The 14,401-nt window shown below is 42.3% G+C and overlaps 1 protein-coding gene across 5 annotated transcripts; it reads right to left on the bottom strand.

The window, feature by feature from the left end:
* Positions 1-9,350: 9,350 nt before the first annotated feature.
* On the bottom strand, positions 9,351-13,716 carry HJV (hemojuvelin BMP co-receptor). 5 transcript variants are annotated; one of them, XM_067727569.1, is made up of 4 exons: positions 13,547-13,716; positions 12,090-12,276; positions 11,113-11,675; positions 9,351-10,612 (listed from the first exon to the last, which is right to left on the bottom strand). In XM_067727569.1, the coding sequence occupies exons 2-4, from the start codon at positions 12,184-12,186 to the stop codon at positions 9,989-9,991; spliced, it is 1,284 nt and encodes a 427-aa protein (XP_067583670.1). In that variant the 5' UTR covers positions 12,187-12,276; positions 13,547-13,716; the 3' UTR covers positions 9,351-9,988. The 5 variants fall into 5 exon arrangements, with proteins under 5 accessions (XP_067583670.1, XP_067583671.1, XP_067583672.1 ...); XM_067727570.1 differs by having other exon boundaries at positions 12,090-12,294; XM_067727571.1 differs by lacking the exon at positions 12,090-12,276 and having other exon boundaries at positions 11,639-11,675; positions 13,547-13,710.
* Between the last annotated feature and the right edge of the window lie 685 nt (positions 13,717-14,401).

Consider the following 14,401-nt stretch of genomic DNA (forward strand, 5'->3'; position numbering starts at 1 on the left):
GGAAAGAGAAAGACAATGTTCCCAAGATTGAGATGGGGAAGTAAATAAGAAGCATTAGAATATCCAGAAATCCTACCCTCTCAGCAAAAAGATGGCTATTCATTGCTGTGAAATATCCTTTTTCCTTCCTCACACACCCTAACTGGGTTGACACTCTAAGGCTAACAAGTTACAGCTCAACCCCACCATCAAGCAAGCTCAAAAATCAGGCATCAAGACTACTGGAAAACACACACACACGCACAGCACCAACCCCCAGGAACAAAAAGGGGAACATGTTGATCCTTAGGGTGTGTGGGTTTGAGGCAGCGCCCTGTTCAAGAAAGTTAAGCAATAAGGCCTGAGTTATTTTCAGTCAGTCAACAGTATTGATTGAGTTATCTGGAGCAGGGAAGGTGGGACTCTCATTAAAGTAATTTTAAAATTTTGAATTGTAGCTTCTGAGAGAATTTTTAGCTTGATAGATATGAAAGTACATAAATACGAAATATCAAAATGTTTACAAAGAAATACATGAATCAATATTGTTAAACAGTGTGTGATGTGTAACTACATAAATTTTGAGGGACTGAGAGGAGAGGTGAGTGTAATAGACCAGGGTGGTGTTGATTTGGGACATCTTAGAGAAAAGGGAATGCTGATATTTATTTGGGCACATCTGTGAACTTCTGACTTTAAAAAAACCCCATAATACCATTCCCTTTTGCTCTAAGTTCCTCTCTTGGGCTCCAGTTTCTTCTTTCCCTTTCAAAACTTGGTACAGACCACTTGTTTGCGCTGTGCTACGACTGGGTTCCCTTAAATGCCAAAAACCTATTTCACTTTGGCAGCAGCTGCTGCCTACCAGGCCTGTAGCCAAAGCATGTTCTGAAATGGAGTCCCCCCTGGCAGAGTTGTTTACAACCTTTCACCTTATAACCTGGTACTCTGAGGAAAATGTGCCTTCTGATTCTTCTTTCTCAGTTCCTGTGCCAAAGAAGAAAAAATCTTGTAAACTGCTGTCCTGAAAACAGAGTACAAACATTTGTGGGGTGCAAGAGAGAAAAGGGGCAGGTCCAGTAAGGAACAGCAAAGGAGGGCTAAGTCCAGTTTTGCAAATTAGATCATCTTTACCTGCTCCTTCCCCACCCTCTTCAATCCCAGCGCCAATAGGAAACCAAGTGGTGATTGTTGTTTGCTTTACAGGAGATGGTTGAGTAAAGCCAAATCGTTCATGAAGAGAAGTGCCCTCAGTGCTCAACTGCCAATCAGAGACAAGGAGCTGGTTGCATTTCTCTTTTCTTTAACCTCTGGTGTGATAAACATTTAGGACTCTAAAGACTCAAGTTTCCTAATAACCCCTTCTTTTTTCCTTTTAATTGCTACTGTCATCTCCACTCTGTAAAATTCCCTTTTACTCTTATCTTTTCCATTCTCCTCTAGGGAATATTATTTTAGAGGCACATAAAGGGAGTGTGGCATTTGAGGCTGACCAACTTTGCGTATGCCTCCAAGTCATAGATAACTGAGAACTTAGAGTTCAAAGTGACTTTTTGGCTATTTATTGAGCACCTATAATGGACCAGTTCCTTTACATAATTAGCTCAATAGTATTTTATTTATAGGTTCATCTGTCATCTTGTTCCAGAAAGGATTTAAGGGTAGATTATTTCATTTAATTCTCACAATAACCCTGTGACTCAGGGTTGATGAAGTCAGGCTCAGAGGGTTAAGTAATTTGCCTGCAGTCACAGATTTTGTAAATAGAGCAAGATGTTGAACCCACATCTGTCTATAGGCACCCTTTCTAATGTGTTGTCCTGCCTCTCAGTGCTTTAACACATGGTATCCTGTTTGATCTTCACTGTAAAGGATTCAAGCAAGACTCATAAAATGTTAGAGTTAAAGGGGACTCTAGCAGTCTTTTTTTAAAAAGACTATTCCCTTATTTTAGTTAAGTGACTTGCCCTAGGACATACAGCTAGTAACTGGTGGAGCCACTCTCCAAACCCAGGATTCTTAATACTTAATCTAGAGTGTTATCTCTAGTTTGCTTTGTAAGGGTTCTTGTTTTTCAGTTTAGCTTTAATTATCAAAAAATACTTCATCTGAACAGATTGGTGGTTGCCGGGGGTTGGGGGGTGGGTGAAATGGGTGAAGGGAGTCAAAAGGTATAAACTTCTAGTCATAAATAAGTCATGGGGATGTAATGTACAGCATGGCAACCGTAGTTAATAATGCTGTATTGCATATGTGCAAGTTGCTAAGAGGGTACATCTTAAAAGTTCTCATCACGAGAAAAAAAATTCTGTAACTATATATGGTGACAGATGTTAACTAGACTAATTGTAGTGATCATTTTGCAACATATTCAAATATCCAATCATTATGTTGTACACTTGAAACTAACATAATGTTGTATGGCAATTATACCTCAATTAAAAAAAAATCCTCATTTGGAAGCCACATTTCGTGTTTATTGGAGTCTATTTTTCTACTATGTTGAGGAAGGAATGGAGATGTAGAAGTTGTCCAACTTCAGGGAAAGATGGGGAGAGGAGGTAAATTAATTTGTTCAGAACTACTGCAGACATATTTCTTAAAGTTGCCTTATTATATAAAAAAAATTGTTTCCCCCTCTCATGCTATCACCCATATATTTTCTTTCCTTTACTGTCAAATTTCTTAAGAGAGTAACTTATACCAGCTTTCTCTGTTGGCTAAACTTGTCCCTTTGTAGTCTCGCTTCTGCTAACACTGAAATGCTTTTCTTAAAGTTTTCCAGAGGAAACCAGAGTAGTTTCTTAGGCCTTATTTCCCTTGACTCCTATATAATTTGAAAACTGTCATCTTTTAAAATTTAAACGTTCATCTTGACTTTTGGATTTTATCCTTTTTCTCCCTTGTTAGCAATTCCTTTTTTCTCTACCCCCACCCACCTCCCCGAAAGCTTTTCTCCTTGGCCCTCTCCTTTTCTGTCTTCAAGCTTTGCTGTTCAGTTTGCCCATCTGTACATCACTCAAGGAAACCTCTAGCCCGTTTTGAGATTTCCAGTTGGCATCTCAAATTCAGCTTGTCTAGTATGGAGCTCATAATCTTCCCTCGTGCTCAACCTCAGTTCTTACCCTTGTTTCTTTTAATGGGACCATTATCTATTCCCCTGGTTATCAAGGCATAAAGTCCTGAAATTGTCTTCAATTCCTTCCTCTCTGACATTCCCCACGTTCAATCAACTGCCCAATTCTGAAGAGGCCATCTTTCCAGTGTTTCTAGAATTTCTTATTTCTTACTCCACTGCATTCACTCTGGTTCATGTCCTTGTTACTTTTGCCTAGATTATTTTAATAGCTTTTAGCTGATCTTTCTGCTATAATCTATAGACCATGACTAGTTTAATCTAACACAATTGAGTTCCTATCTGTTCCTGTGATGCTCCAAAACCCACCACTTACTGAATCAAATTCAAATGCTTCAACCTGGTATTTAAAGCCTTCACAAATTGACCTAAACAAAACTTTCCAGTCTCATTTCTCTCTACTTCCTCAGAAATGTACCCTACATATCAGCCAAACCTGAGTACTCAGTATTCCTCTAATATATCGTTCTCCGCATTTGTTTATGCTTTTCTCTCTGCCTGGAATGCCTGACTTTCCTCCCCATCTCTACTTTTTGAAATCCTACCCACTCTTCAGTAGACAGCCAAATGACTTTTCCTGTATGAAACCTTTCCTGATTCCCAAATCCCCTCATCTCTCACCTTGTAACCAGATAGGATTTCATTCTCTTTGAATACTCCATTCCACATTGTTTATATTTCTCATATGGAACTTACATGTAAAGTTTCTTTTCTCTCCTAGGTAATGAATTCCTAGAGAGCAGGATCTGTGTCTTTTTAATTTTTTTATTCTTCATAGCATCTAGCAGAGTACATTTCATAGAGAAAATATGTTATTAAGTATAAACTGCATTGGTAGACTGGGATATGTCTCTGGAGTAGAATATGTTACTAATTCAGAACCTAGTATAGTTTCTTATCAACAATAAGAAACCTCAATCTCAGTTCCTTCTGCTATACTTGAACATAACCAGTCCCTCCTCAAGGCCTGTGGCCCAATTATGTATAGAGCAAGGGTGGTGAGGGTGGTGAAGTGGTGAGGGGTGATGGTTTATTTCTCTATGAGGGAAATTTGGACTGTGTTGATGTTTATAAACATGAGAGAGATGGGACATTTTGTGCTTAAACCAACTTCCCCTTTTCTGAGAAATTCTTTCTTACACAATTCAGTAATCCAGTTGGCTCAGCCCTGCCACCCAGTGGATAAATTAAAGTACTATTGAGATCCTTAGTCCATACAGAAGCTTTTCTGAGACCTGAAACTTGACCCAGACCACTCCCCTGAGTGACGCAGATGATTCTTTGATCCTGAGAAAGGAGCAGAGGAGGGAATATGATGTTCGTGACTGAGAGGAAGAAATTACATATGAAAACAGTTTTCTGTTTTTTATCCATTTAAGAGTACTTTCTATGTTAATAGCATTTTACAAATGTACATAGAGCTAAATATACATGTGCATTATAAAGCAATTGCACAAGCATTAGATTGTCACTAGATAGGCAGGCAGATATTTTGTAGAAAGGAATATTGCAATGTAGAGAGCTCAAGTGACTTTAACTTCATGCAATTAGGACAAAATTCATCTAATTTATGGCTCAAAAATCTTTCCACTAGAGCATCTCTTATCCTTTAAAAAAAAAAAGTCATCTCCTTTGTAACGATTTCTCTGATTTCTACAAGCAGATTTAATTTTCACTTTCTTTGTATTCCTAACAGCATATTGGACATACTTATATATATTATGAATATTGATCATTTATCTGTTTATTTGTCTGTTCCTTCCCACTAAACTGAGTTTCCCAAAGATAGGAACCATGTTGTCTTATGGCCTGGCATAGTTTCGGTGCTTCAAAAATTCTAGATAAGGGTAAAAGTCACTCCGTAGAGGATTATTTTAGCCTGATCAGCTAATATGTAGCATATGTAGCCCATCCCATTGCTCATCCTTCTGGTTTTGGCTTCTTCTCCAGCACTGATGGTATTCTCCCCAGGCTTGGTCGCGGTACATGCAGGACAGTGATCTCCATAAAGAGAAAATTAAACCGTGGCAGAACATTTTCTGTTCCAGGTGCTACAGTTTCAGCAAAGGACCTTTCGATTCTTCACTGGGGTGAGGCAGGGTTGGAGGGCAGGATGAAGAGACTGATTAATATTTTTAAAAAATCCAGCTTAACTAGTTCCTCATAGGTAGAAGTAGAAATGCTGTGTCAAAGACCAATTACACAAAACCTTTGATATTAAAAATATTGAACCAGTAGCAAAGAATGATTCCATAATAGCCCTGCAGTGGAGGCAGAATCCAGTTATCTTTCCTGATTTCTCTTTCACTTTCTCAAAGCCCACCCTCCATTCACACACAAATTTTACCTCAGAAAACATATGTAACTTATTTCTTCTTATTAACTATTAGGAGGATGATGAATAATTTGGTGTGGGAGTAGGCAGAAAAATTGAGGAAGGCCTATTATTTTCTAATGTTCTATCTTCCTTCCTTTCCTTAGTGCTGGTGCAGTTCCTTGGCACTGATTTTGAGAACGTGTAATTACTGGACCATGGAAATTATCTGTTTCCTTGAGAAGAAATGTGGGAAGGAACTTGCCATGAAGTATACAAGGTGGAGTGAAGTGGGTAAGAAGGGGGTTGGGTAGACCTGAGAAATGGTTGAGGTATCCACAAGTATAAGAAGCTAAGGGGAAATGCTCAGGACTGGCCAAGGTGGAAATGCCCTCTCTTTTTAAAATCAAAATAATGTAACATAATGTAGTTAAAAATCACATAATATTTGATGCTTATGCAAAAACCCAGCAGTCCTCAGTTCACTCCACTGAGATAGTCTCTTTCAATTATTTCAGCTTTTTCATCTGGTATTTACTTCATATTTCTAAATTATATGTTTCTTCTTTTGTTTCTTAATTTAGAAATATTAGACATATCCGCTCTTTTTTTGTTATAGTATTTGAAATTTTAAGCATCTTACATCGCATTGTATCCCTACCTTCCTGTTCCTCCTACCTCATCCTCCTTATAGAGTTATATAACGGTTTGGGCCAAATCAGTAGTCATTGTTTACATTATCATCACTGTGTAAATAGCATCAATTGTGGAGCTAAGTAGTGTATTTTGATTGTTTTGTGTCCTGAACAACCCTTTGTTTGTTATGAAGTTATAATTATTTAAGCAATTTATTTAGTTTATTATGCACCTATCCTCAGTTTATGTCTGAAATGCCAATTCTGTCAAATACTTATTAATATTTTCTCTCAAATGGTCAACAGATCAGATAATCTAAGAAATTAATTTTCTTTTTCCTGAAGGTTTGCTCCATCCCCACTGGGTAATTCTTTTTAGTCATCAGTACTATCTGCTGACTGTGAAATGAAGTGGAAAGACAAAACTGAGGCACAGGGTTGATGTTTTTAAACCAGAAAATGTCCTTTCTGTGATCTCTGACCTGGAGAAAGACAATCTGGAGGAAGGAATATGGTCCTTGTGATAGGAGTAGAAGAGAGAGTGTACAATATTTAAATATTCTCTTTCCTTTCCCCATCATCCTCCTCTTTGCCCATCATCCTCCTCTTTTCTGTGTTTTCCTAGAAGAAGGAAATTCTGTTCTAATCTTCCTTTTTATACTGTGGTCATTCTAAGCCTTTGACTGATCCACCAAAGGAAGAGGGAAATGCAGGCTACCTATTTTTTTAAATTACATATTTAATGGGTATACTGGATGTTTGATGAACTGCACATATTTGAAGTGTATATTTTCATGGCTTTTGAAATGAAATCACTGCCACAATCAAGATAATGAACATGTTACTCCAAAAAATTTCTTCATGTGTCTTTGTAAACCATCCCTCCCTCCCTCCCCCGACCATCGCCAGGCAACCATTGATCTTTTTCCTGTCACTATATATTAGTTTACACTTTCTATAATTTTATATAAATGGAAGTATACAGTATGTAGTCTTTTTTGTGGTTGTTTGGCTTCTTTCACTTCCATTCTTATTTTGAAATTCATATTGTTGTGTGTATCAGTAGTTTATTTCATTTTATTGCTGAGTGATATTGTATGCAAGTCATTGTGCAGACACATGTTATCATTTCTCTTCTTTCAATACTTAGAAGTGGAATGTTTAGATTGTAAGGTAAGTATATGCTTTAAAAAAAACTGCCAAACCATTTTACAAAGTAGTTGTACTATTTTACATTCCCACCAGTAGCATGTGAGAGCTTCACAATTTGTCAACACTTGATATGGTCAATCTTTTAAATTTTAGCCATTCTGATGGGTGTGTAGTGTTTTCTTATTGTTTTTTTAAAATTTGATTTGCATTTCCATAATGAGTAATGATGTTGAGCATCTTTTCATGTGCTTATTTTGAGCTACCCATTTTTAAATACTCCATTGGTAATAGGGTTAACCTAAGTTTGGGCAAAGGAAGCAGTGTTGCATGACAGGTGCCATAAGAGAATCTCACTCACCAATTCGCTATGCAATTCTTCTTAACTTACTTGAAATTCCCACACCTGAGGGACAAAGTTACGTACTCTTTTGAGTTAAGAGAACCAATATAAGGAGCAGTTTCTAAAAAAGATGTTTTGAGTTAAAATGCCTAAGTTATCTGTAAGTGAAGACAGCAATGGATGTGTTTCCTCCAATTTTCTTCCATTAAAACAGATTGTTTTCTAGATTAGCTAAAGGTCATATAGGGACTTCCCTGGCGGTCCAGTGGTTAAGACTCCTGCTTCCACTGCTGGGGGCGTGGGTGCCATCCCTGGTCAGGGAACTAAGACCCCACATGCCTCGTGGCGTGGCCAAAACAAAATAGAAAAAAATTATAGAGACTGTGCTTTGTGGGAATGGCAGAGTGGCTATGGTCCTTAGAGAAGGTGGAGAGACCGGAATAGAGGATGAAGAATTGCAAAAGAATTTTGAAATGGCAGCCCAGATAGGACCCCCTGTCTGGTAAGCAATGGCTGGTGTGTATGTGTATCCTGGGGGAGTTTGGTCAGGTGGGTGAGACTGAGAGAAGAGGGAGGAGACAGGGTGAATACACAATTATGTTAGGGAGGGCAGGCCCTAGATAATGGAGTGCCTAAAGGGGAGACTGAGACCAGAAGCAGGGGGACAACACTGAATGTTAATGTTCTCTCCTTCATAGTTTTGTTCAGAACAGAACTGTTACTTTCGAACATCCTGAACTAGAACAGCTTCTATTTTCAGTCTTTTCTTCTACAAACTAGATTCCTTCAATTTGGGGCCTTTCCCACCCTTTTCCAGCTCTCCCTTTTGGGTTTCATATGGTAGAAGAAGAGAATAGTTTTTGTGGTGGCAGCCACTGCCTGCAGCTCCCCTTCCCTGCCAAGTTCCACAACCAAAATCTTTAATGGCTGTTTCCTTGACAGCATAGTTTTGTGGTTTAGAGTTCGTTAGGTCTCTGGAGCCAAATTGCCTGGGTTCAGTCTCTAGTTCTACCATTTATTAGCTGTATTACTGTGGGCAAGTTGCTTAATCTTCCTGTACCTCAGTTTCCTTGTATAAAAATAGAGATAAGAATATTACCTTCCTTAGAGAGTTGTGAGGATTAAATGAATTAATAATTTTAAAGTGTTTAGGGAACCACTGGTGGTCCAGTGGTTAAGACTTGGCGCTTTCACTGCCACGGGCCCAGGTCCAATCCCTGGTTGGGGAACTAAGCCATGCCGCATGGCTGAAAAAAAACCAGAAAAGTGTTTAGAACATTACCTGGCAAGTTTTAAGCTCTCAATAAATGTTAGCTGTTAATTGAATTTAAACTCTTTGGCCCCACTTTCAAGGCACTTCATATCTCTCCTCTGTCCATCTACCCTTCTATCCCATTACTTCTTGTCTACTTCATTTGAGTTTTGCTGATTTCCTCACTGAATCATGAATCTATGTATAAATCCAGAGGGTGTCCATTGCCCAGAAGGTTCTTAATTCAAATCCTACCCGATCTTCAAAGATCACTTCAAATCCCATCTCCTCTACTACCTCTTATTATATCTTGAGTTCTCATCAACCATCTTCCCATTTGGATTCATAGTACCATAGAATTTAGTGAATAATTACACTCTCATCACTCCTTCACGTGAATCAGTTTTGTCTCCCTAATAGCCTGTAAACTTCCTGAGGGCAGAAACAATATCTGATACTTCTGAGCCCTCTTTCAGTGGAGTGAACACATTGTCTTTATGCCATCTTAAGCGTCTGTAAAGAGATTCAACATAGGCAATAAATGTGAAGAATTCATAACTTTAATAACGGATTAGTTAGGGGTGGGGATGATAGCTTCTTTCCTATCTGTGCTATTCTCCAAAGACAGAGATTCCCTTCACCAAAAATCCAGACAACCCCCACTTCATCTCTGAACCAAGAAAGCAGAACACATCTTACCCACATATTCTTATCGAATAGACTCTTCTCCTTATCATTTCCTCCTCTTTCCACCTTCCAAGAGAAAATATCATTAGATTTTGAGTTTCTGATGGGTAATGATCACCTCTTTCTCTTTCAGTTCTTCTCTATTAAAAGTCTGAACGCTTAAGTTTTCTACTGATGGTCAGGACCCCATAACCTCTAAGCTTGTAGGGGTGATCTCAGGAGTAGATGGACTGGAACAATTTGCTTACTATAAACAAGACTGGGAAAATTAGTGAAGAGCCCCTACTGAGGTCTGGAATGCAGAAACCTTGCACAGAATCTTCCCTCTGTGATCATTTCAACCCTGGACTGCAGCCTCTCTCACTCTGGATAAATGTCATTGTTTCACGTGTCTCTTAGTCCCCACTATTTCCTTCAGTGATTCTTTACGTTCTTCCTTGCCAATCTCTATCCACAAATCACTTCTAAACCAGTCATGAGATTGCTGGCCTAGTTATTGAATGCAAAGCCACAGAACAAAGACCCCAGAGAGGAGTGGGGCTAGGAGGGTTGCTGAGGAAAGAGGAACCCCAGCATCCGAGGGGAAGAGGTGCAGTTTTTCCAAGTCCGGCAGGAAGGCTCGGGCGTCCTCCAGAGCTGCCTGCGCTGCCACAGTAAAGTTGGGGTCACCAGAGATTAAAACATCAAAGACACAGGAATGGAAGTAAGCGTCTTCAACTGGCAGCCCTTCCTTGCACAGCTGTCTGGCAGTATCAATGGTTATAGCTCCCCGACGACTGCGCTCTGAGCGTGAGAGTCGCTGACTTGGAGGGCATCCCCCAACGCAGAGCTGCAAGTCCTGCTCAGCTGAGAAGGCCCTGGCCACATCCTCTGCTACTTTGATGGAGAAGGAGAGCTGCCCAGCTGTCTGCCGAATGATTATAGTTGTGCCAATGTAGGCAGCTCGGATCTCCACATGGCTCCCAGGGTTAGCAGTTCGAATGGATAAACTTGAGCCCCCAGGTCGGTCACCTCCATTGATAGAACCATCTTCAAAGGCTGCGGGAAGATTGTCCACCTCAGCCTGGTAGACCTTCTGATCAATGCATTCCTGCATGTTCTTAAATATAATGGTGAGCTGTGAGGGCAAGAGGGAAAACAGTTTATTTTGGGCTCAGTGCATCCTACCCGCTTCCACCAGTCAGGCCTCATTACATAGTCAGGGATCTGATCCCAGCAGAGATGAAAGGCTTATCATGGTTCTCACTCCTTGATCCCTTCTTTATGTTCCAATATTGCTTTATCCCTGCTCAACCCCTCTCTTTCTTATTTGGTCTCAACCTCGGAAACTCCCACAGGAGAAGGAAAAGTTTCCTTTCTGTAACTCCTCAACCCAGGGCTCCTCAACTTTCCTCTTTCCAAATTTCTCTTCAGTGTTTTCTGCATTGGCATGAAATTCCCACTGAGGGAAAGTGATTTACAGGAGCGAGTGTTTGGTAGGAGGGAGTGATTCAAGATGTGAGAGCGGTTGAGGAGGAAAGGGAATAGGGAGCATTGCTGAGAAATAGTGGGAACGGCATGGGAGTGGTACCCTGAGGTGACCCTGGGAGGATCTGGAGGAGCAATTGTGTCCCTGACCTTCCGGGTGGTGGTGGCGTTGGCCCCCGATGCCACGGGGGAGCTGGTGGCCTGGACAAAAAGGAAGTCATTATCCAGCAAGGGCCAAGCTCCTTGGACACGGCACGTGTGAAAGTGGTGATGGAAGCTGCGCACGTGAGGGTCCCCGAAGGAGGCGCAATGCAAGAAGCCTGGGGGCTGACCGTTCAGCCGGAAAAACCGGCCTTCATAGTCACAGGGGTCCGGGGCTGGGGGACCAGAGGAGCGCACCGGGCCTGCGCCTGGAAGGGCTGGGCCCCGGGGTGGGGGAGGGGCCGTGGGGCCCTGGCGGGAGCAGTTGTGCTGGATCATCAGGTCTTCGATGCCGTGCACAGCAGAATGGAAGGCGAGGTCCCCGCGGCAGGTGCGGGCCGTGCGCCGAGTGCAGAGCGCGTAGGAGCGGAGGGCTCGGCAGAGGCCGCTGGAGCCCACCCCTCCACCCCGGCCTCCTCCTCGAAGGGCTCCTGGTGAACCCCCACCTCTAAGGCTCAGAGTGGAAGATACATACTCAGCATTGCAGCGGAGGATCTTGCACTGAGAATGAGCTGAGGACGGAAGGGAGAGAGGATTGTGAGATGGTCCCCAGATCCCCGCTCAACCATAACTCTCCCAAACCTCATCAGGGGATTCCAGCCGGTCCTAAAACCCAACTGAGAGCCTTCCACAGTCCCCAGTGCGCAGCCGCGAGCCCCCAGCCCCCCAGCTTTCTAGTCTCGTCCTCTTTCAATCTTGCTAAACATGTGTAAGCCCTGCTAGATCTATTCTCCCTGTGGATCAAGGGCTTTCCCAGTGCCCTTCCCCAAGTTGAATGGAGAATAAAATATACCTATCTGAGAGTGGGGCGAGTGACTGGAATTCCTCAGCACCCATCTCTTCTCACTCACCCAAGCTCACATGCCCACCCTTACATAGCAGCCTACCCCCTAGATTCCCCAAACCCTTATCTAACCCTTCCTTACCATGTCCACAGAGGAGCAGCAGGAGAGTGAGAATGCTTAGAGTTGGGGGACTGCCATGGGGGCACCAGGGACTAGGGGACTGGCCTGGATCCCCCATACCTATCCAGCCAGGTCCCCCCAGGTTCCGGTTCTTTCCAGCTGGTGACCCTCCTACCTAGTGAATTTTGACCGGACGTCCTGTAAGGGACTGAAAAAAGAGATTTGGCTGGGCATGGGGAAAGAGAAGAGTTGAAGATTGTTCAGAATCGTGTGAAGAGGATCTCGGGAGATCAGGAAAAAGATGAGCAGACTGGAGTTTGGGGAGAATGGGGCTCCCTGAACTAAAAGCGAGGCTGTTAAGCCTCTGTGCCCTGCTCTTGTGGCCACTTTCAGGTCCCTTATGCAATACCCCTAGGTGGGGGTGGAAGAAAGGTTGAGTGAACTCAGGGGGGCAGAGTCCACTGTATTGCCCCATTCTGAGCTACCAAACAGCAGAAATGTCAAAAAAGGAGGAATCATGTGGATAGATCAGATCTCAATCATACTAGTGGGCTCCCCAACAGAATTAGGATCTGAAAATGCTTCAGAAACATACCTCTTATTTGCCCTTCCCTATCAGGAGGGGACACCCTCCAGAGGTCATTCATTTATTTTCCTCCTTTGTGTCAGAATTTTCAGCGAGAAGGGGTAAGGGTGGTATAACCATCCCTGTTCTCTGGAACGTCAGTATTCAAATGAAAAGGGAACCAGTCTCTTTCATCTACTCTAGAGAGCAAAAATTATAATCCCTCTCTCTCAGGGGATAATGGGATGCAAGCCAAGCATGCAAATAAATATTTGTTTGTAAGTCAACATTTCTTCTTGTATTTTTCCAAACCTCACTGAAGAACCACTCTTTCCATTAACCTTACCTTGCAAGTTTAGAAGTTCTCAATCTTTTGATGAGAACAGAGCTTGGGGAGGGGCTAACTCCCTTTTGCCAAACTACCCTCTCCTGGGATAAGGATACGATTGAGGGAGAGTCATGCAGGAGGAAGAACAGGATGATGGGACTAGAGTTGTGGGGAGAAATCATTTACAATGAGGAGTAACCCCCAGCCTTGGGCACTGCTGTGTAGGAGCAGAGTAGAAGAGTATCAGTGGCTAATCATCTCAGGCTAAATTTGGCCTTGGTGAGAAAACCACAGAATAGGAAATGTGGGACACATATTAAAGGAGACTTCATCAGAAGTCTTGAGGTAACAAGATAAGAAGAGAGCTGACTCTCAGAGGAGAGACGGAGGTTTAAATTTCTAATGGCCAGAGGCCAGAAAGAAATAAGACAGAAGGAGAAATGGAGATTGGGGCACCTTGGTATGGGAGAGATCCTAGCTTTTGGACCAGAGACATCCAAGTAGATTTTGTAATTTTATGAAATTCTAACTTCAATTCTAACTCCAAAAGCTTATTAGAGGAATTGCAGTTTCATTTTGACTTACTGTTTCCAGAGGTCAAACATTAGTCTGATATCCAATTCTCCAGCCATGACTGTCTACTGTCAGTCAGCTCCAGCCAGGGGATCCCCCGTCTCTTTCTCCATGTCTCCCCTAGGTCCCCAGACCGGCTGCAATCTCACTGAGGTCAGGGAACCAGAGAAGATCTGGTGTGGGGGGAAGGGGGAGTATATGGCTGGCTGGAGTACTGGACAGCTGAGCAGGGGAGGGAGGTGGCTACTGAGTTGACTGTTTTAAAAATAGCGAAGTCCAAGATTCCAGGAGCATTGGTGGGGGTAGGGTGTTGGAGTGGGGGGAGTGGGGAGGGTAGGATTAGAAACAATATGGAGTATAGGGTGCCAAGTGCGGGTGGGAGGACAGAAATATGACAAGCAAGTCAGATATCCAGTTCGAGCTTATATGATTCTAGTCACTGCCTACTGCAGGCAGCCCTTCAGCATTGTCAGTAATGAGCTCCTGGCCTTTAAAAATTAGAGTGGACAACTGTATGCATTTCATTCACCACCCTCATCCCTGCTGTACTGAATATTGCGTTTAGTTTCTACAGAACATATCTAGGAGGTAGCTGACTTTAAATAAGGTGCATAGCAGAGGTAGTTCACAGCCCCTCCCCCATTTTTGTAGAGATTTCGAGACTAGAAAAGCCAGCTGTCTAAAGAAGAAATCTGAGCTCTGAGTTGTTTAGGATGAGGGTTTGTTTCAGTCTACCAGCTCAGATCCTTGCAGCTGTCTATCCCCCTACCTCCTCCATTCTCACTCCCTAGTTTATGTAGCAATTCCTCTTCCCAAGTATACACACAAACATATAAGCTCCTGAGTTTCTGGGGAGGAAGCTAGCAA

The sequence above is a fragment of the Pseudorca crassidens genome, chromosome 2 (genome assembly GCF_039906515.1).
Source record: "Pseudorca crassidens isolate mPseCra1 chromosome 2, mPseCra1.hap1, whole genome shotgun sequence".
Classification (NCBI taxonomy): domain Eukaryota; kingdom Metazoa; phylum Chordata; class Mammalia; order Artiodactyla; family Delphinidae; genus Pseudorca; species Pseudorca crassidens.

Excerpts from the sequence above, each read along its gene's own strand:
- HJV (XM_067727569.1), bottom strand. The coding sequence starts at position 12,186 with ATGGGGGATCCAGGCCAGTCCCCTAGTCCCTGGTGCCCCCATGGCAGT. Across the intron at positions 11,676-12,089 it reads GCTGCTCCTCTGTGGACATG|CTCATTCTCAGTGCAAGATC; the intron begins GTAAGGAAGGGT and ends TTCCGTCCTCAG. Across the intron at positions 10,613-11,112 it reads ACGCCACCACCACCCGGAAG|CTCACCATTATATTTAAGAA; the intron begins GTCAGGGACACA and ends TTGCCCTCACAG.